Source organism: Emys orbicularis, chromosome 3, assembly GCF_028017835.1.
Source record: "Emys orbicularis isolate rEmyOrb1 chromosome 3, rEmyOrb1.hap1, whole genome shotgun sequence".
In the NCBI taxonomy this organism is placed as follows: Eukaryota; Metazoa; Chordata; order Testudines; family Emydidae; genus Emys; species Emys orbicularis.
Genome location: NC_088685.1, coordinates 50,547,814 through 50,568,235, shown reverse-complemented (window position 1 = coordinate 50,568,235; position 20,422 = coordinate 50,547,814). Strand labels below are relative to the sequence as shown.

General features: G+C 48.6%; 1 protein-coding gene across 1 annotated transcript in view; it reads right to left on the bottom strand.

Annotated features, from left to right (window-relative positions):
- Positions 1-14,648: 14,648 nt before the first annotated feature.
- ZNF451 (zinc finger protein 451) overlaps positions 14,649-20,422 on the bottom strand; it is an 86,773-nt gene continuing 80,999 nt past the window's right edge. The window contains 1 exon segment of the mRNA XM_065401593.1: positions 14,649-14,917. Within this exon segment, the coding sequence (XP_065257665.1) occupies positions 14,865-14,917 (53 nt within the window). The 3' untranslated portion in view covers positions 14,649-14,864.

Genomic DNA, 20,422 nt, shown 5'->3' with positions numbered 1-20,422 from the left:
CACAGACTCAGAGTCGCCCCTCCACCGCATCCACACCCTGTGGGGCCAGGCTAGGTTGACCAGATGTCCCGATTTTATAGGGACAGTCCTGATATTTGGGCTTTTTTTTTAAATATGGGTTCCTATTACACCCCCATCCCGATTTTTCACAGTTGCTATCTGGTCACCCTAGGCCAGGCAGGGGCATGGCACATAGCACCACTCCCCAGCCATGGGGCAGGACTCATTCTGCTGGGGAAAGTGACAGACTCGCCAGGTGGCCTCCTGTAGAAGCACAGGTCAGGTACCCTGCTAGGGGGATTCATCCATTGTCCCCCTGGAATAACTCTACCCCCTGGGGGACAGAGGATAATGCCACTGCCTGCTCTTGGGACCAGGCAGAGACTCACTCCAGGGGATGAGCTCTAACCCAGCAATGCACTATGGGGAGGGCAGCTATAGCTTCGCCTTGCTGCTGCTTCTGCAGCAGAGAGAGGGGGGCAGACCGGTGCTTAATTTACAATGAAAGAGGTGCTGGGGCTCAAGCAATTGTTTTCAAATTTGTAACCCTTCTGTCAGTCAGAGAGGGTAGTAACAAGGGCTGGGTTCAGTATCTAGGGGTTCCTTTCCAACAACACAACACAAAAGTGGCTCGAGCTCCCACCCACTGACTTGAGACAATTACACACCACCTCCTGGGCACCTCTAGGGCCTGGTCTACACTGGGAGGGCAGGAAATCGATCTAAGTTACGCAACTTCAGCTACGTGAATAATGTAGCTGAAGTCAATGTACTTAGACCTACTCACCGTGGTGTCTTCAATGCGGTGAGTCGACTGCTGCCGCTCCCCTGTCAACTCTGCCTGCACCTCTCATGGCGGTGGAGTACAGGAGTCAACGGGAGAGTGCTCAGGGGTTGATTTATTGCGTCTAGACTGGATGAGATAAATTGACCCCCGCTGGATCAATTGCTGCCCACCGATCCGGCAGGTAGTATAGACATACCCTAAGAGGCAATACTTCCCCTCTCACAAGCACAGAGTCTGAGTGTATAAAAAAAACTGTATAAAAGGAGGGAAGTAACTTATCATTAATTTGGGAAAACACCGCAAACAGGGTTCATAAACAGAAACCATGAACAAAAGCCCAACCCCCAAGGAAGTTGGACAGTATTCTTAAGTCCAGCAACCAAAATTCTCTTTAACGTGCCCGTCCCTTCTCTGCACCCCACTCACAGTTATTGTCCTTGGTCAGTGCAGACCCAAACTTCAGCGGTGCATCTGCAGAGTTGACCTCCCACCCTGGGTGGAGGGGTGTACCAAGGCACTTTATTCACTCCCCTACCCGGGCACTCACTTACCACTCCTCTTTGCCAGCTGCCTGATTGACACTCCATGCCTCTTCGCCAGCCACCCTGCTGGCCAAAGGCCGATTGCCACGCTCTCTGTTGGGCTCTGCTCCAGTCTTCTCCGCCAGCCAATTGCCGACCCACCAGAATGTCTTCAGGTCCCACCACTTATCACAGCTCTCAGTGATTTCAGTTGTTAATGGAGGAGTCTCACCGCTGTTGCAGTGCACACTAGGCAGTCTCTTGTATTAGAGACACTATCCCAAAGCATGTCTAATGCTTAGACCTAGATATCAGATATTTCAGCTCTGCAGTGTGTAATAAAACACAATTAATCTAAATTAGCTCTTTTATTATGCAGTGGAGAGAGGAAAAACCAAATGGTGCCTGAAACCCTGATGCAGGCATCTCTCCCCCTAGCTTTTGGAACCCATGTCCCCTGCCTAGCAAGCAGGGCTGGCTCCAGGCACCAGGCAACCAAGCTGGTGCTTGGGGCGGCACCTGGAGGGGGGCGGCGCGGCGCTCGGGCCGCCGGGGAGAGCGGGGCCACAGCCGGGCTCGCCGCCCTCCCCCCGGCGTTCTGGCCACCCTCCCCCCCGCGCCCTCCCCCCAGCTGCCGGGGGGGAGAGCAGCGAGCCCCTGCCGGGGCTCGCCGCCCTGCGCTCTGGCCACCGGGGGGAGAGCCGAGCCCCAGCCGGGGCTCGCCGCCCTCTCGCCGCCCTGCCCCCGGCGCTCTGGCCGCCGGGGGGAGAGCCGAGCCCCAGCCGGGGCTCGCCGCCCTCTCGCCGCCCTGCCCCCGGCGCTCTGGCCGCCGGGGGGAGAGCCGAGCCCCCGCCGGGGCTCGCCGCCCTGCCCCCGGCGCTCTGGCCGCCGGGGGGCGGGGGGGAGAGCCGAGCCCCCGCCGGGGCTCGCCGCCCTCCTCCCAGGGCTCCGGCCGCCCTCCCCTCTGGCGCCCTCCCCCCGGCCGCCGGGGGGAGAGCGGAGCCCCCGCCGGGGCTCGCCACCCTTGCCCCGGGGCTCGCCGCCCCCCCCCCCGGGCTCCGGCCGCCCCCCCCCTGCGGGGGGGGGGGGGGCGCGGCGGAGGCTTTTTTGCCTGGGGCGGCAAAAAAGCCAGAGCCGGCCCTGCTAGCAAGTGCCATTTAGTTGAGGGTGAGTCTCTCAATCAGGGTATGCTAAGTACAATTCTGTTGCCCTTGACTCACACAACAAGGATAACAGCCCAGAGGTTCTGTGACTATGAATTGCCAAGCCTAGAGATGCCGGGGCTCAGCCCTGGTAAGCCCTGGCACAAATTAAGCACTGGGACAGACTGGTCCCTCTGCTGGTGTGTGTGGGGTGTGGGAGTGTGAGGAGCCAGACTCACTGCACTGGTGCACAGCGCGAAGACTGTCCCACATTCCCTAGTCCTGGAGGATCCCTCCAGCCCCCAAAAGGGACAACACATTTTACCCCCTGTGAAAGCAGCAGTTTCCACTTTGAGCCCTGTCTGCAACAGAAACATAGAGCTCACTATCCTCTGCAGTTACTGCCCCAGGAAGGGGTGGGAAGCAAGGTGTCTGGTGATTATTACTAAGGTGAGGGCAGCATATGTCTGTCTGCTCAGATGAAGCTCTTTCTGCCATTGCAGATACCTCTTTGTCCAGCTAGCGTTCATCCTGACTCTGACACATCTTAATGCACGGTCCTCTTGCTGCTTACCCTACAAAATGTTCTCTGCACAAAGCACTTCAGGTCCTCTTAGCTCCCTCCCGAGGCCCAGAGGTGGCCAGGCCAAGTTTTCTGCAGAAAAGGACCTAGGGGTCACAGTGGACGAGAAGCTGGATATGAGTCAACAGTGTGCTCTTGTTGCCAAGAAGGCTAATGGCATTTTGGGCTGTATAAGTAGGGGCATTGCCAGCAGATCGAGGAATGTGATCGTTCCCCTTTATTCGACATTGGTGAGGCCTCATCTGGAGTACTGTGTCCAGTTTTGGGCCCCACACTACAAGGAGGATGTGGAAAAATTGGAAAGAGTCCAGCGGAGGGCAACAAAAATTATTAGGGGTCTGGAGCACATGACTTATGAGGAGAGGCTGAGGGAACTGGGATTGTTTAGTCTCCAGAAGAGAAGAATGAGGGGGGATTTGATAGCAGCCTTCAACTACCTGAAGGGGGATTCCAAAGAGGATGGAGCTCGGCTGTTCTCAGTGGTGGCAGATGACAGAACAAGGAGCAATGGTCTCAAGTTGCAGTGGGGGAGGTCTAGGTTGGATATTAGGAAACACTATTTCACTAGGAGAGTGGTGAAGCACTGGAATGCGTTACCTAGGGAGGTGGTGGAGTCTCCTTCCTTGGAGGTTTTTAAGGCCTGGCTTGACAAAGCCCTGGCTGGGATGATTTAGTTGGGAATTGGTCCTGCTTTGAGCAGGGGGTTGGACTAGATGACCTCCTGAGGTCCCTTCCAACCCTGATATTCTATGATTCTATGACACAACACATTGCCAAAGGAGGAGGCTGTTGCCTCCCCCGCAGTCCCAGCCAACTCCTCCTCAGTGACCCACTGGGACAAACTCCCCCTGAGAAATGAGCCAGAGAGTCACCCCACCACCTCTGTCCCCAAAGGAGATGGGACAGAGACTCACCCCACTGCCCCAAAAGCTCTCTTCCCCTTAGCTTCAGCGCAGAAGCTTCTCAACTCTGCTCTTGCTATCTCTACTCACCTCCATGCCTGAAGCAGCAAGAACCAGACACAAAAGGGCCAAATCCTGGTCCCACTGAAGTCAGTGGGAATTTGCTCATTGACTCCTGGTGGACCAGAATTTGATGCAGAGAAGTATAAGGATTTCAGTGACATCCCTAAAACCTTTGCTGCTTGTGTTGGGCTGAGTCAGGACTAGAGAGGGGAAGCTATCTTCACAATAATATACTGGCCTTCCCAGACCAATTTTAAATGATTTTACCAAGGACCTGAATGAGTTCTGGAGATAAAAAAAAAAAAAAAAAGCCCTGCCAAAAGGAGAAACAAGATCAGGCATCTGAAGGAGCAGAGGAGAAATAAGGGAGCAGAGGGGGGGAGGGGAGGGAGACAGACTTAAAAAACCTCCAATTCTGATGCAAGAGAGGAAGCTTGGAGGGAGAAGAAAGAAAGAAAAACACCAGAGTTGTTTGGTGCCATCCAAGAAACAACCTCAAACTGTACTCCAGAAACAGACTTTATACTGGCTTGAAGCACTTTTACTGACATAATAAGTCTTTTTGATTCTAATTCTTAAGGGTCATGTCACCCTGTTGGTTAGCCACAAAGGAGAAGCATTATTATTACTAAATATTTCAGTCCAAGGGCCTGGGAAAGCCACCATCCTTAAAGAACAAGCTATTATGTAGTAGCATGCATAGTTTGGTAGATTGGGAGCCAGGAATCCTGAGTCCTAATCCCAGCTACACCACTGGTAAACTCTGAGACTTTGATTTAACTTCTCTGAGTTTCCCCATCTGTAAAGTGCTTATCTACTTCACAGACAGAGTATGGATTAATATTCGTAAGTCATAAGAACGGCCATACTGGGTCAGACCAAAGCCCCATCTAGCCCAGTATCCTATCTTCCGACAGTGGCCAATGTCAGGTGCCCCAGAAGGAACGAACAGAACAGGAAATCATCAAGTGATCCAGCCCATCACCCATTCCCAGCTTCTGGCAAACAGAGGCTAGAGACACCATCCCTGCCCATCCTGGCTAATAGCCATTGATGGACCTGTCCTCCATGAATTTATCTAGTTCTTTTTTGAACCTTGTTATAATTGTGGCCTTCACAACATCCTCTGGCAAAGAGTTCCACAGGTTGACCATGTGTTGTGTGAAGAAATACTTCCTTTGGTTTGTTTCAAACCTGCTGCCTATTATTACACCATACTCCACACAGCCATAATTTAGCTCCACTGCAGCACTTACATGACAGGTGGCAGCTGAAGTGGGCAGGAATCAGGGAAAACCACTTGTAGTAAATTAATATTGACTGAGGAAACTAACTTGCAAAGACCAGTTTGTACACTTGGGTTCCTACAGTACCAGTGGTGCTGGTAGCTCAAGCCACAGACAGGGCTCATTTGCCATCACTTTATGTCTATGGAATATCTAGGGCAACAAGGGCTTGAAAACAAAGCTATCAGTAGGGGAACCCATCTAATCATTACTAAAAGCAGATTTGAGCAAATACTACTTAGCATTCCCTGCCAGACCAACTTTTGGCATTCAATCAATGGGTCTTGTGTTGCATATGGGTGATGTTTTCAGTATTCACAGTAAAATGAGCCAAAATAACTGTTCTCTCAGGCTTGTCCATTCAGAAAGACATCATGTCCCAAGCTGTCTTGAGTTAAAGTTAAATTATTGAGACATTTATTTCACTACTTTTTGTCCTATGTTAAATTAAATTAAATTGTCCTAGTTTTCTATATACAATAGGACCACTAAGACTCTTTGTCTCCTCTTTTCTGCTACTTACTTATTGAGATTTGTACTAACTAAATAAAAGAGCGCTCATCCCAGGTGGTAGGTGCCTTTGACACACACACTTAAAATACAACTCATACATAACAAACTCAGCAATTAACTCTCTGAGAGCACTACTTTGGTAGAGTAAAAATAACCACAATCTCCATCTCCACCAAACCCTTGTTGGAGTCCCCAGTGGTCTCCCAACTCCCTACCAGTCATGTGCCCTAAAGGTTAAACTCCAACTGTTGCAGACTAGGGTCAAGGGGAGTGGTGAGCTCCACAGATGTGGGGCTCTAGCGGTAAATACCAGCAGCCTTTTTTTTTTTTTTTTTACCACCAATGGAATTTCAGTTCACATGCCTGCTCTGACCACAACCGTGGCCTTGTCTCATGAGGAAAGAGGCAGTATCTCAGTTGTCCCAAGTCCTATAGTCCTTTATATGACAAACCAACCTTAAAATCAGTCCAAAAACCAATAGGCAGCCAGTTCAGATCATAGAGCACAGGTTCTATGTGTACAGCAAAATGACATGCTGAGTAACAATGGAGCTGCTGAATTCTGCACCAGCTGCATTTGCCAGATAGATTTAAGATGTAGCCCCAAGCACAGTGCATTGCAGAACTCCAAGGAAATGATGTAGCAAGGAAAGCAACTTACAGAGGGTATTTTTTACACCCTTTATTGTTTTTCCAACCTCTTTTGTTATTTTGACATTCTCCTTCTGTCCACTGAGAATGTAAGTTACACTCATTTTGCACACATACCGATTAAGAACATAAGAACAGCCATACTGAGTAGCCCAGTATCCAGTCTTCCAACAGTGGCCAATACCAGGCACTTCAGAAGGAATGAACAGAACAGGCAATCGTTGAGTGATCCATCCCATCGTCCACTCCAAGCTTCTAGCAATCAGAGGCTAAGGGAATTCAGAGCATGGCGTTGCATCCCTATCCATCTTGGCTAATCACCATTGATGTACCTATCTTCCATGAACTTATCTAGTTCTTTTTTTAACCTTGTTACAGTTTTGGCCTTCACACCATCCCCTGGCAATGAGTTCCACAGGTTGACTGTGTGTTGTGTGAAGTAGTACTTCCTTTCGTTTGTTTTAAACCTGCTGCCTATTAATTTGAGTGACCCCTGTTGGTTATGTTATGTGAAGGAGTAAATAACACTTCCTTATTCACTTTCTACACCACAAGTCACAATTTTAAGCCCTCTATAATATCCCATTTTAGTCATCCCTTTTCCAAATTGAAAAGTCCCAGTCTTTTTAATTGCTTCCCCTATGGAAGCTGTTCCACACCCTTAATACTTTTTGTTCTCCTTCTCTGTACCTTTTCCTTTTCTAATGTATCTTTTTTAAGATGGGGTGACCTGAATGGCAAACAGTATTCCAGGTGTAGGTGCACCAGATTTATATACTGGCATTATGATATTTTCTGTCTTCCATCCATTTCCTAATGGTTCCTAACATTGTTCGCTTTTTTTGACTGCCACTATACATTGAGCGGTTGTTTTCACAGAACTATCCACATTGAGTCCAAGATCTCTTTCTTGAGGGGTGACAGCTAATTTAGACCCTATCATTTTGTATGTAGAGTTGGGATTATATTTTCCAATGTGCATTACTTTGCATTTATCAACATTGAATTTCATCTGCCATTTTTTTGCCCAGTCACCCAGTTTAGTGAGATCCCTTTGTAACTCTTTGCAGTGTGCTTTGGCCTTCATGATCTTGAGTAATTTTGTATTGTCTGCAAATTTTGCCACCTCACTGTTTATCTCTTTTTCCAGATAATTTATGAATACGTTGAACAGCACAGGTCCCAGTACAGAACCCTGGGGGACACCACAATTTAACTCTCTCCATTCTGAAAACTGACCATTTATTCTTACCCTTTGTTTCCTATCTTTTAACCAGTTACTGATCCATGAAAGGACCTTCCCTCCTATCCCATGACTGCTTACTTTGCTTATGAGCCTTTGGTGAGGGAACTGGTCAAAGGCTTTCTGAAAGTCCAAGTACAGTACATTCACTGTGAACCCCGCCCCCCCAAGAATTCTAGTAGATGGGTGAGGCATGATTTCCCTTTACAAAAGCCACGCTGACTCTTCCCCAACAAATCATGTTTATCTATGTGTCTGATAATTCTGTTCTATACTATAGTTTCAGCCAATTTGCCAGGTACTGAAGTTAGGTTAATAATCTAATTTCCAGGATTGCCTCTGGAGCCTTTTTAAAAAATTGGTGTCACATTAGATAGCCTCCAGTCATCAGGTACAGAAGCAGATTTAAATGATAAGTTACATGCCACTGTTAGTAATTCTGCATTTTCATATTTGAATTCCTTCAGAACTCTTGGGTGACTAGAGTGAATTAGAGGATTGGGCCAAAAAAAACCTGCTGAGGTTCAACAAGGACAAGTGCAGAGTCCTGCACTTAGGACAGAAGAATCCTATGCACTGCTACAGACTAAGGACCGAATGGCTAAGTAGCAGTTCTGCAGAAAAGGACCTAGGGGTCACAGTGGACGACTAGCTGGATATGAGTCAACAGTGTGCTCTTGTTGCCAAGAAGGCTAACGGCATTTTGGGCTGTATAAGTAGGGGCATTGCCAGCAGATCGAGGAACGTGATCGTTCCCCTTTATTCGACATTGGTGAGGCCTCATCTGGAGTACTGTGTCCAGTTTTGGGCCCCACACTACAAGAAGGATGTGGAAATATTGGAAAGAGTCCAGCGGAGGGCAACAAAAATTATAAGCACGACTTATGAGGAGAGGCTGAGGGAACTGGGATTGTTTAGTCTCCAGAAGAGAAGAATGAGGGGGGATTTGATAGCTGCTTTCAACTACCTGAAGGGGGGTTCCAAAGAGGATGGAGCTCGGCTGTTCTCAGTGGTGGCAGATGACAGAACAAGGAGCAATGGTCTCAAGTTGCAGTGGGGGAGGTCTAGGTTGGATATTAGGAAACACTATTTCACTAGGAGGGTGGTGAAGCACTGGAGTGCTTTACCTAGGGAGGTGGTGGAATCTCCTTCCTTGGAGGTTTTTAAGGCCCGGCTTGACAAAGCCCTGGCTGGGATGATTTAGTTGGGAATTGGTCCTGCTTTGAGCAGGGGGTTGGACTAGATGACCTCCTGAGGTCCCTTCCAACCCTGATATTCTATGATTCTATGACTGATAAACAGTAATAAGTAATAAATTTGTTCCAAAACCTCCTCTATTGACAACTCAATGTGGGACGGTTCCTCAGATTTGTCACCTAAACAGAACGGCCCAAGTGTGGGAATCTCCCTCACACCCTCTGCAATGAAGACTGATGTAAAGAATTCATTTAGTTTCTCTGCAATGGCAATGGCCTTATCTTCTTTGAGTGCTCTCTTATTGTCCATAGATTGCCAAACTAGTACAAAAGACAACATTTTCCTCACACCTTCACCACTGGATCTGACCAGGATGTTATAACTGTATTTTAATTCCTGCCTTAATTCCTGCAAGAAATATTTAAGAAAACTAGAGTCAGTTCAAAGATGTCAAGGAAAAGTAGATATAAGGTAGATTAAGAACAGACTCTCTTGATTAACTTAGAAGTTGTCTATATGAAGTTAGTTCGTGGCATGCTGGGGTTTCAATCTACCTCGCACCAGCATGTCACGCACGGCCTGTCCACGTAGAGACTGCTGACGTAGAAGTTCCTTAGTGTGCTTTAACTGAGCCCAGTTTGAAACAGGACAGATCAAAGCATGCTAAGGAACTGTTAGTGCACATCAGCAAGGTCCACACAATAGTTACTGCACTGCCCACATCTGTGGGGTAGATTTGTGGTAAATGTGCAGTAACTATTCATGTAGAGATGCTCTTAGTGAAAAAGGGCCTTAATTTCAGGTTCAGCTGCATCTGTTTTGTTTCTATGTTAAATGAATTGTAAAACAGAGGTAGCAGTTATTGTAAATATCTCTCAGATTGCATGCAAGGATGATGGAAGACTTTCCTTTTATGAGAGAAAGTATGTTGTGATCTCATTAGTTCTGTAAACTTAACCATATTTGGTAAAGATTAGAAGGGCCTACATGTCACACAATATTTACCACACAGACCCATCTACAGAAGTTTCCTCAGACTCCAAAAGGATCTGACCCCTATAGGTAGCTATAGTACTTATTTCTGAGCATTAAGAAGTTGATACAAATAACCCTGTTTGTTACCTAGTCTATACAGCTATTACATACGAGGCAAATAATTCACAGTTAAAAAAATCCACAGAGGAGAGGCAGTGATCTTAGTTTAATCTTTACAAAAGCAGCCCGAAAGGGATCAAACTTTAGTGCCCATAACAAGTTTCATAACAATTATGCTGACTTATTTGGCCTTGTAGTGAGGCGGTGTGGCGCCCCTCCGTCCCGCATAGGGCCGAACTTCCCCTAACCCCAACGTGGGCGGAGCCACCGGGTCCGGCGCCCGCCCCTCCGAGGTCACGGGCCCGACCTGGAAGTATAAAAGCCCGCTGGCAGAGCTCAGTGCAGCCCAGGCCGGCAGAGAGAGCAGACGTCCCGGGCCGAGCTCCCGCTTGGGAGACAGCCGCAGGCCGCCTGCTACCCCACCGCGCTGGTCGAGCCTACCTCTCGCCAGCTACCCCGAGGAGGACTGGCCAAGCCTGCCCCGGGCCAGCTACCCCGAGGAGGACTGGCCAAGCCTGCCCCGGGCCAGCTACCCTAGTGGAGAACTGCCGGACCTGCCCCCAAGCCCCGCCCCAGAGGAACTGATGCTGCTGGACTGGCCCGAACCCGGCGTCGCCAACGAGGTAGGCCCCGAGGGGGAACACGGAAGTAGCCCGGGGGTAGCCGACCCCGGTCAGGCTTCAGAGACCTGTGAGCCGATGTCAGTGTGTTTCGGTCAGGACACCCCACTGACCAGCAGCGGCAGTAACCGCTGCTAGGGCCCCGGGCTGGGACGCAGTGGAGTGGGTGGGCCTGCGTCCCCCCCTGCCACCCCCGCTCACGGGTGGCAGGCTTCCCCCTCACCCAACGCTCAGGTAGGAACCTGGGCCTCCCCCAAGTGCATTGTTGCTCAGCCCCTGCACCAGAGGGCCTGAGCCCCTTAACTGACTGTTGTTCAGCCCCTGCACCAAAGGGCCTGAGCTGTGACTGTTTGTGCCCCGCCCTGATCCAGGGCCTGGGCCTGCTTAAACTGTTGATTATTGCTCAGCCCCTGCACCGAAGGGCCTGAGCTAGCTGAGTGTTTGCTCAGCCGTGCCTGAGGGCCTGAGTTCCCTGAACTGTGGATCGCTCAGCCCCTGCGTAAAGGGGCCTGAGCTTTGACTGTCTGTGCCGTAGTGAGTCGGTGTGGCGCCCCTCCGTCCCGGAGGGTAGAGCCCCGGCGCGAACCTACTATAGGCCTCTTATTTTCTCTTTGTACCTGGCAGACAGAGAAATGCTTATGACCAAAGAAAAGTCTGCCACAAACAAAAATTGAGCATCAAAAGGTAAAGAACCAGTGGCAGGGATTTTGAAGTCATAGAACTAAGTTAATACTCACCAGAGCAAATGTGGGTTTGCAAAACATCTGGAGTCACTAATTTCTTTTGGACATTATATATCATATCTATGCAAATGCTACAACAACATTAAATTGGAAGGCAGAGAACACCTATTTGAATGTTACAACATTAAAATGAAAGGTAGGAATTGGCAAGGCAGAGTGGGGGAGTTTTTCCTTTTAAATAGCTATGTGAAAAAGCAAACAAAATGACTTATTACAAGTATTCTGAAGGGGTGAAAAATGAATTCTAACAATCTTGTAAATAAATGTCTAATGAACAAGTCACTTGTACTGCTTTATGTTACAAAGGGAAAGGGGCAGTCAAAATTCTTTCACCACATGAATTGCCACCACAATTGCAGATCCAGATCCTTCAGTGTAGGGTGTCTGCATTGAGTCTGTTTTGAGACTCCATACTTGTGAGAATGGAAGAGCAGGAAGATTATGCTGAAGGATGCGGTAACTGAGAAAACTTTGGATGAGTCAGTTAGTCGAGAACTGTTTAGAAATCCCGGACACCATGGGCAGAAATCAGGATAGCTATACTTCTGGACATTCTTTATAACATACATGGCTGCCCTCATTATTAGAGCCTAATTGACTACATAGAGAATAGAACCACATGCAGCTAATGAGAGGAAAGACTGTCCCGTGGTTAGGACACTAGCCTAGGAGTTGACATAAGAGGGTTCAATTGCCAATTATTCTACAAGTATTCTGTGTGACCCTGGGCAAGTCACTTAACCTTTCTGTGTCTTAGGTCCCATCTGTAAAATGAGGATAATAGCACTTTGCCTATGATCTATGAGTAGGTAACAGGTATAGTCAGTCTTTATATTTACTGCAGCATTTGCTGATGTAAGGGATAAAAAATGCAAGTTGGCAGCTGCTCAGAAACCAAGGTACCCTACTCTAGAGAGGAATAAACAGCTTATGTACTTAGGCTTACCCATCGCTACGGCCCAGAAGAACAAAGTGCCTCAGCTGAAGTAAGCTTTCATAATAATACTCTATACAGTATACTCCCATGTATCTGAAACCCAAATGTATCTCATATCCGAATCCCTTCCTTGTCCCTCATGTATCTCATGCTGGGGGGAAAGGAAGGGATTCAGATAACATGGAACTTTGGACAACAGAGCAGAGACCCCTGGTCAGGAATTTGAGGAAGAGCGCCTGGCTGCAGGGGAGGCCACCTTGCTGCTGAATGACTCCTACAGCAGTACAGGAGCCCTCTGCAGCCCTGCTGTCACAGGAGTGCGAGAGGGGGCCGTGACAGCAGAGCTGCAGCGGGCTCCCTGTGCTGCCAATGATGCCAACCCCACAGATGCAATGTACAGAGAAGGTTGTAATCCTGGTGGGGCACAACAGAGTCCTGGCCAGGGTCTCTCTTTTGGCCCACAGGGATGAGGTGTCACTGGCCCTGCGGCAGTGTAGGGAGCCCTCTGCAGCCGTGCTGTCATGCGACTGAGTGAATGGGGCAGAGCAGACACCCCAGGCAGGAATGCAAGGAGAAGGATGATGAATCCCTAGCCAGGAGAGAGGCCCCCTGCTGCTGAATGTCTCCTGCCCCGTTGATTCTCTGAACTCCCGATTATCCAAATAAAATCTGTCTCCCCCCCACCTCCCATGTTATCTGGATAATCAGAAATACACTATGATTAGAATGGGACTTTCAGCCTAAAATAATTTTACAAACCATTATCTTTTTAGTTTGGAAAGCTCTTTAGGATGAAAGACCTCCTTTGAATGCATTTTATTGTGAAAGCTTGTTTAGTAAGACCATTTGTTCTTCTGGTGACTGAGTCTGGTGTTCAGGAGGTTGAAGAGCAGTGTCCTGAACCAGCTTCAAGACTCAAGTGGCACTTCCCTCAGATGGGAGCTGCAGGTGCAGATTTAAATGTTACTACAGTAAAATAAATCTTACCTCTGCTTTCCTAGCATCAGGGCTAATGGAGTAGCAATGTTCTACTTACACTACTGTCACGTTCAGATATTTTTTTTCCCCAACAGCTGTGAAAGCCCTTTCCAAACTGTTTACCAGGATTCAAATGAGTTGCATCTTTCAGCTACTCGTATGATTGTTAAAGAGCTGTGAGATTCCTCACTAGATACTCTAGATGAGTGGCTTCAGGTCAGCTTTATTTGCAACAGGGATATCAGATATCAAACACTGAAGTCCATGTCACTATTTCATAGCATGTTTCTGAAGTGTAAGGAATTACAGCTGTGTGTTATTTTTACTTTTTGTAAGGGTTTACATTCAGTAAAATTTTGTGTTCCTTTTTAATACATCTGGCTCATTTTTAGAGAACAGGTATTTCTGTGTATGATGTACCAGTACTTAGACTTACACCAGTTACAGACAAGCTGCCAAGTGCTTATGCAAAAATAAAATGCAGAGATGGTATTTTATTTCACTAAACTTTCCTTCCTCTACATCTACAATCAACAGAAACTAGGTAAATCCAGCTGGCATGCACAGGTATTTTTTTTTGTGGAGGAAAGGGGATCGAAAAGCTTGAGAAGGGAAAGCTAAAGGCATTTTTCTTAAAAAATTAAGGACAGCATACAAAAAAATTAACGTTTTTAATTATAGTCAAATATTGAAACACCACCTCTTTAAAAACCAACAAATGCATATTATAAAGAGGATGGAATACAGGAAGGACTTGCCTGCTTAAATTATTTCACTTGTACCGCAAATAAAGAGGGATTTTGCAAGCAAATAATTTTTGCTTCAGTGTTTTTATTTACAAACTTTGCTTCAGCCTTAAACAAGACAGGGTATACAGCTGATGAGATTTTTAAACCAACTAACATAACAAGCTCTCATACTCAAATTAAAATATGCACATTCATAAAAAATTAAAAGTAAAGATAGCAGTAAACAACTGTACATTCTAGGACACTGATCCTGCAATTTACAACTTGTGGGCAATACCTCTGTGCTCATGTGGAGTAAAGCTTTGTGCAGGCATAGGGGTGAGCCCATGAATCATAAATTGCAGGCCTGGAGACTAAGCTTCTCTTTATAAAATTATCAGTAAGGCAAGGTGGTCTGAGATTAACTGAGGTTTACTATTTTTATCTGTTGCAAAGGGTACACTGAAAAAGTAAAATGAGACAATGAAATTTTTACAATGGAAGAATTAAATGAACAACCCTTTAAAGACACCACAACATGTATAAGATCAGCCTACCTCAAGTTACATGCCTAGATTAGAACAAGAACTGAACTTAAAGTCAGTCAGAATCATTAGAAAAGGAATGTGTAAGGCTTTTAACAATTTATTTTCCTTTGTCATATAGAGGATGTTGCGAGACATACATCCATAAGCTCCATTTGTCAATTTAGTTGCATGAAACGATCAGCAACATAATAATTACAAGTTTAACCATTAAAGGAATAAGCACATTTTTAAAGCAGTATTTTCTGACCCTTTGTTAATGGATGAACAAGCTTCCACTTCTGTAAGCAGCTTTGATAGCATGCTATTTGCATACAGGAGTATCTTCATTTACATTTCCTCCAGGCTTCGTTTGATAGCCTCTTGTAATTCCACATCTTCCTCTAAGTAAAAAAGATTAGAGTTTCAAATTGTGGTTGGCAGCCAACAAATAATGTACATACTTATGTTAATACTACGCAACTGAGGAGTAGTTACAGCTTTAAAATTGTTGTGTGCAATCATTGTCAATCAAGGATAGAGTACAAAAAGGTGAGCAAACTAGAAGATACATCATTTTCTTGTTATGCCTCATGCTATCTATTCATAATTCCAAAATATGAGAGACTTTCACTGGATCACACTAATCCTCATGTCAGGACATCTTTAGTTAAGGTGACAAGTACAAATATAACTATCTAGGTATGTGTTATAAATGACATCAGACTTAAAGTGTATAGAGAGGAAACTAGAAAAGGAAATATTTTTTTAAAAATTCGAAGATCCATAAAACAGACAAGCTTTGATCTGGTTCAGACCAGTTCTTAGTCAGTCAACAAGTATTGTAATCACAAGACATATAATCTTAGTCGGCACCATTGTTACAAGCCTCATTAGAGAGGCACAGGAATGAGTGGGGATGGAGACTGAACTAACTCTCTTGCTCCTAATGCTGGGAACTGAAACACATTGGAAGGGCAGGATGAGGAAAAAAATGGTTACCCACCTTTTTCATAACTTGTTCTTCGAGAGGTGTTGCTCATGTCCATTCCATTCTAGGTGAGCACACGCCCACGTGCGCGGTCGGAGATTTTTGCCTTAGTGGTATCCATAGGGCCAGCTGTGGCGCCCCTTTGAGTGCCTCGCTCATGTGTCAGTATATCAGGTGCCGCCGGCCCTATGGCCTCTCACTCCTCCTTGCTGACAACCCCAACAGAGGGGCAGGCGGGCGGGTAATGGAATGGACATGAGCAGCACATCTCAAAGAACAACAGTTACAAAACAGGTGGGTAACCGTTTTTTCCTTCTTCGAGTGCTTGTTCATGCTGATTCCATTCTAGATGACTCATAAGCAGTATCAATGGAGGTGGGCTCGGAGTTCACAGTCTTGCAGCACTGCTCTGCCAAAGCCAGCATTGTCTCGAGCTTGCTGGGAAGCGCATAATGAGACGTGAACATGTGGACAGATGACCAGGTAGTGGCCCTACAGATCTCTTGGATTGGTACCTGTACCAAGATGGCCGCTGACAACGTTTGTGCCCTAGTCGAGTGTGCCGTCACGATTGCTGGCGGAGGCACTTTCACCAGCTCACAGCAGTAGCGAATGCAGACCGTGATCCAGGACAAAATCCTCTGAGCAGACACTGGGCAACCTTTCATTCTGTCTGCCACCGCAACAAACCACTCCGCTGACTTACGGAACAGCTTTGTTCTATCTATGTAGAAGGCCAGCGCCCTCCTGACGTCCAGAGCGTGTAGCCTGCACTCCTCATCTGATGCATTAGGCTAGAAGACTGGTAAGTATATGTCCTGGCCAGTACAAAATTGGGAAATGACCTTGGGCAGAAAAGCTGGGTGTAGTCGCACTTGGACCGTATCCTCGTAGAGGACCGTATAGGATGGCTCCGAAGTAAGAACCCTGATCTCGGACACCTTGCGGGCTGATGATATCGTGACCAAGAATGAGACCTTCCAGGAGAGAAGCAGAGACCCCATGAGCCTCAACAGCATGAGATTCAGGTGCCGGGGGGCGGGGGGGTGTAGGGACAGGATCCCAGACATGCGTGTAGAAACGCTGCAGACCTTTCAAAAACCGTGCCATCGTGTCGTGAGCGAAGATGGACCTGCCTTGGAATGGAGGATGGAAAGCTGAGATAGCAGCCAGGGGGACCTTGATCCGTGACAGGGCCAAACCTTAGACTTTTAGGTGCAGCAGATAATCCAGGATCTCCTGCTCAGCCCGAATATGCCATTCTGAGGCCCAAAACGTGAATCTTTTCCATTTGGCCAAATAAGTCGCTCTGGTGGAGGGTTTCCTGCTACCCAGCAAGACCTGCTGGACACGGGCCGAGCATGCCCGTTCGTCCACGCTTAGCCATGCAGTAGCCAAGCCATCAAGTGCAGCGCTGCCAGGTTTGGATGTAAAAGGCTGCTGTGGTTCTGTGACAGCAGATCCAGCCAGAGAGGCAACTGCAGCACGGCGGGTACCAAAAGGCTCAACGTGCCAAACCAGCACTGACTAGGCCACGTGGAGGCTATTAGAATAACTTTTGCCCTATCTTGCTTGATCTTCACCAGGACCCTGTGAATCAACAGCACTGGCGGGAAGGCGTACATCAGTGCCCCCGACCATGGAATGAGAAAGGCATGTGACAGGGAGTCCCCTGTCTATTCCCCAGATTGAACAGAACACATTGCATTTTCTGTTCTGCCTGGACATGAACAGGTCCACCTGGAGAATCCCCCACTTCTGGAAGATTACGCTGACCACCTCCGAATGGAGCAACCACTCATGGCGAGATGAGAAAGTCCTGCTGAGGTGGACTGCCAGCACGTTCCTGGTTCCAGGCAGGTGTGCAGCTATTAGATGAATGGCATGCCGCACAAAAAAATCCCAAAGGCAGAGAGCTTCTTGACAAAGGGCCGAAGACCTGTCACCGCCCTGCCTGTTGACGCAATAAAGTGGCAGTGTTGTCCCTCAGAACCTGCACCACCTTGCCCTTCAGATGGGGCAAGAAAGCCTGGCAGGCCAAGTGAACCACTCTGAGCAAGCTGACATTGTCATGGAGGCCAGATCGTCCCACAACCAGTGGCCCTAGGTGCTCAGCTTGCCCAGGTGGGCTCCCCAGCCCAGGTCCGAAGCATCGGAGACCAGGGTCAGGGACGTGGTCGGAAAGAGGACTCCCTCCAACACCGACCTGTGCTCCAACCACCAATTCAGCCTGATGTGGTCCGGTACCCTGACTACCCAATCTAGGTCATGGTCTATTGGGGATGTAGACCGATGCCAGCCACCCTTTCAGGGGCCGGAGATGGAGCCGAGCATGGCTGACCACGTATGTACATGTGGCCACGTGGCCCAACAGCCGCAGGCAGGTGAGAGCCATGGTGAATGGATGGTTCTTTACAAGGGAGATCAGGTCCGACATGGCCTGAAAATGAGCTTCTGGAAGGAAGGCTCTGTCTCACGTGGAGTCGAGAACCACCCCAAGGAACTCTATTCGCTGGACGGGCGTTAAGGTGGATTTTTTCTCATTTATTAACAGGCCCAGGTTGCGACAGATCAAGGCTCCTCTGCACTTGCTCCTGAGACCTGCCTTTGATGAGACAGTCGTCAAGATATGGACCCCTCGATGTCTCAGGTAAGCAGCCACTGGCACCATACATTTTGTGAACACCCTTGGAGCCAATGAAAGGCCAAAGGGTAGTGCTGTGAATTGAAAATGGCACCCGCCCACTATGAAACGGAGGAAGCGTCTGTGACCTGAGAATATGGAAATATGGAAATAAGTGTCCTTTAAGTTGAGGGCAGCGTACCAGTCTCCCGGATCCAGGGAGGGGATGATGGAGGCCAGGGAGACCATGAGAAACTTCAACTTTTTGAGAGACTTGTTGAGGCGACACAGGTCCAGGATGGGTTTGAGGCTCCCTTTTGCCTTTGGGATTAGGAAGTAGCGGGAATAGAACTCTTTTCCTTTCATATCCCGAGGGACCTCCTCCATCGCCCCCAGGCGCAGGAGGTTCTCAACCTCTTAAACGAGGAGTTGCTCACGGGAATGGTCCCTGAAAAGGGATGGGGAAGATGGGTGGTAGGAAAGAGGGGCGGCCCAAAATTGTAGGGTATAGCCCCGAGATACTATGTCCAGCACCCAGCAGTCCGAGGTGACCCGCGACCAGGTCGAATGCTAGGGATGTAGACAGTCGAGGAAAGAACAAGGTGGATCCGGGAAATTGACTGGGATGTTGCTCTCGAGCGCACCTTCAAAATGTGCGCTTCTAGCCCCCAGGATGCTTCGCCAGGCTGGGCTGCGCGGGTGAGTGGGAGGAGGAAAGGCGGTGATGACTAAAACTCGTGTCTCTATCCCTTCTCTTTGCAGACCCCTGAAGAGGCTGCCAAAGCCTTCGCAGCGGGGGCAGCTGGAATTGCTTCCATGCAGATTGCAGCGTATGCATGCCCAGTGAGCGAAGGGTGGCCTAAGTGTCCTTTAACCCATGCAGCCTCGCATCCATCTGTTCAGAGAAGAGTCCATTCCCATTGAATGGGAGGTCCTGGATCAAGGTCTGCCTCTATTGGGAAAGGCCAGCGGTTTGAAGAAAGAAGTTGTGCCTCAAAACCACCACTGACACGATCACCCTAGCTACTGAGTCCGATGCATCCCATGCCATTTGGAGGGAGCACCTAGCCACCGTGGTGCCCTCCTCTACCACAGTGCCAAATTCTTGTGCCAAACCCTGAGGGAGGGACTCCTTGAATTTACGGAGGGAGTCTCATAAGTTAAAATTGTATCTGCCCAAGAAGGCCTGATAGTTCGCCACCCAGAACTGCAGGCTGGCAGTGGAATACATTTTTCTCTCGAAAAGGTCCAGTCTTTTGGCCTCTCTATTTTTGGGAGTTGAGCTAGTCTTGTCTTTTCTGTTGGCTACAGAGACAACCAGCGAGCCTGGAGGTGGGTGAGTATAAAGATACTCGAACCCTTTGGCTGGGAGAAAGTACTTCTTTTCAGCCCTTTTGGAGGTGGGAGGGATGAACGATGGGGTTTGCCGGAGGGCACTGGCAATTTTGAGGACCCTATCATGCACTGGTAGTGCAACACAGACAGGGGTAGAGGTTGAGAGGATGTTGAACAAGGTGTCCGCCTTCTCGGCCATCTCCTCCACCTCTAGGCCCAAGTTCTTGGCCACCTGTCAAAGCATGGCCTGGTATTCTTTAAAATCGTCCAATGGGCTGGCCCTCGAGGGTCCCGCGACTGCCTTGTCCGGGGATGAAGATGATGATGACTGTACCACTGTGGGAGGCCCAGGAGCATCATCCCCCATGGGAGAGGGAGGTTTAGGGGTGGGTTCAGTCTCCTCTACCCCGACCTCTGAACGTGACTCATGCACTGAGCCTGGTGCCGTCGGTGCCGCCAACTGTTGCTCCGAGGCAGTGGCAGATGAGCGGTGCGAAGGGGGCATTGTCATGACCAGCACGTCCTACGTACTCCAATAAGACCACTGCGCTGGTCACTGGCAGGGCTGCCAAGGCAGCGCTGCCAAGGCAGCGCCGTCGATGTCAATGCAGCCTCGGGTGCCCAATCGTGCTGGTGGAGTCTGGTCAAGGGGCTGAACTGCCCTTCCGTGCCAGAAGAATCCCCTTCCGGTGACCATGACAGGGTGGTCAACGCCTGTGTCTGCCTGGTGACCGTTGATGCTGGAGACCAGTGCCTGAAGTAAGGGAACTGGTGCCGGTATTGAGTGGACTGGTGCCAGGGGGACCCGAGTCACGACAGGGAGCACTCCCATGGGGCAGGCGACTGAGATCTGCTCTGAGAGGATGACCAGCGGGAGGGTGAATGGTGCCGGTAGTATGGGACAGGCGCCTCCCCCTAGGTGATCCGTGTCGAGTTGGTGGGGACTGCGATCACGGTGCT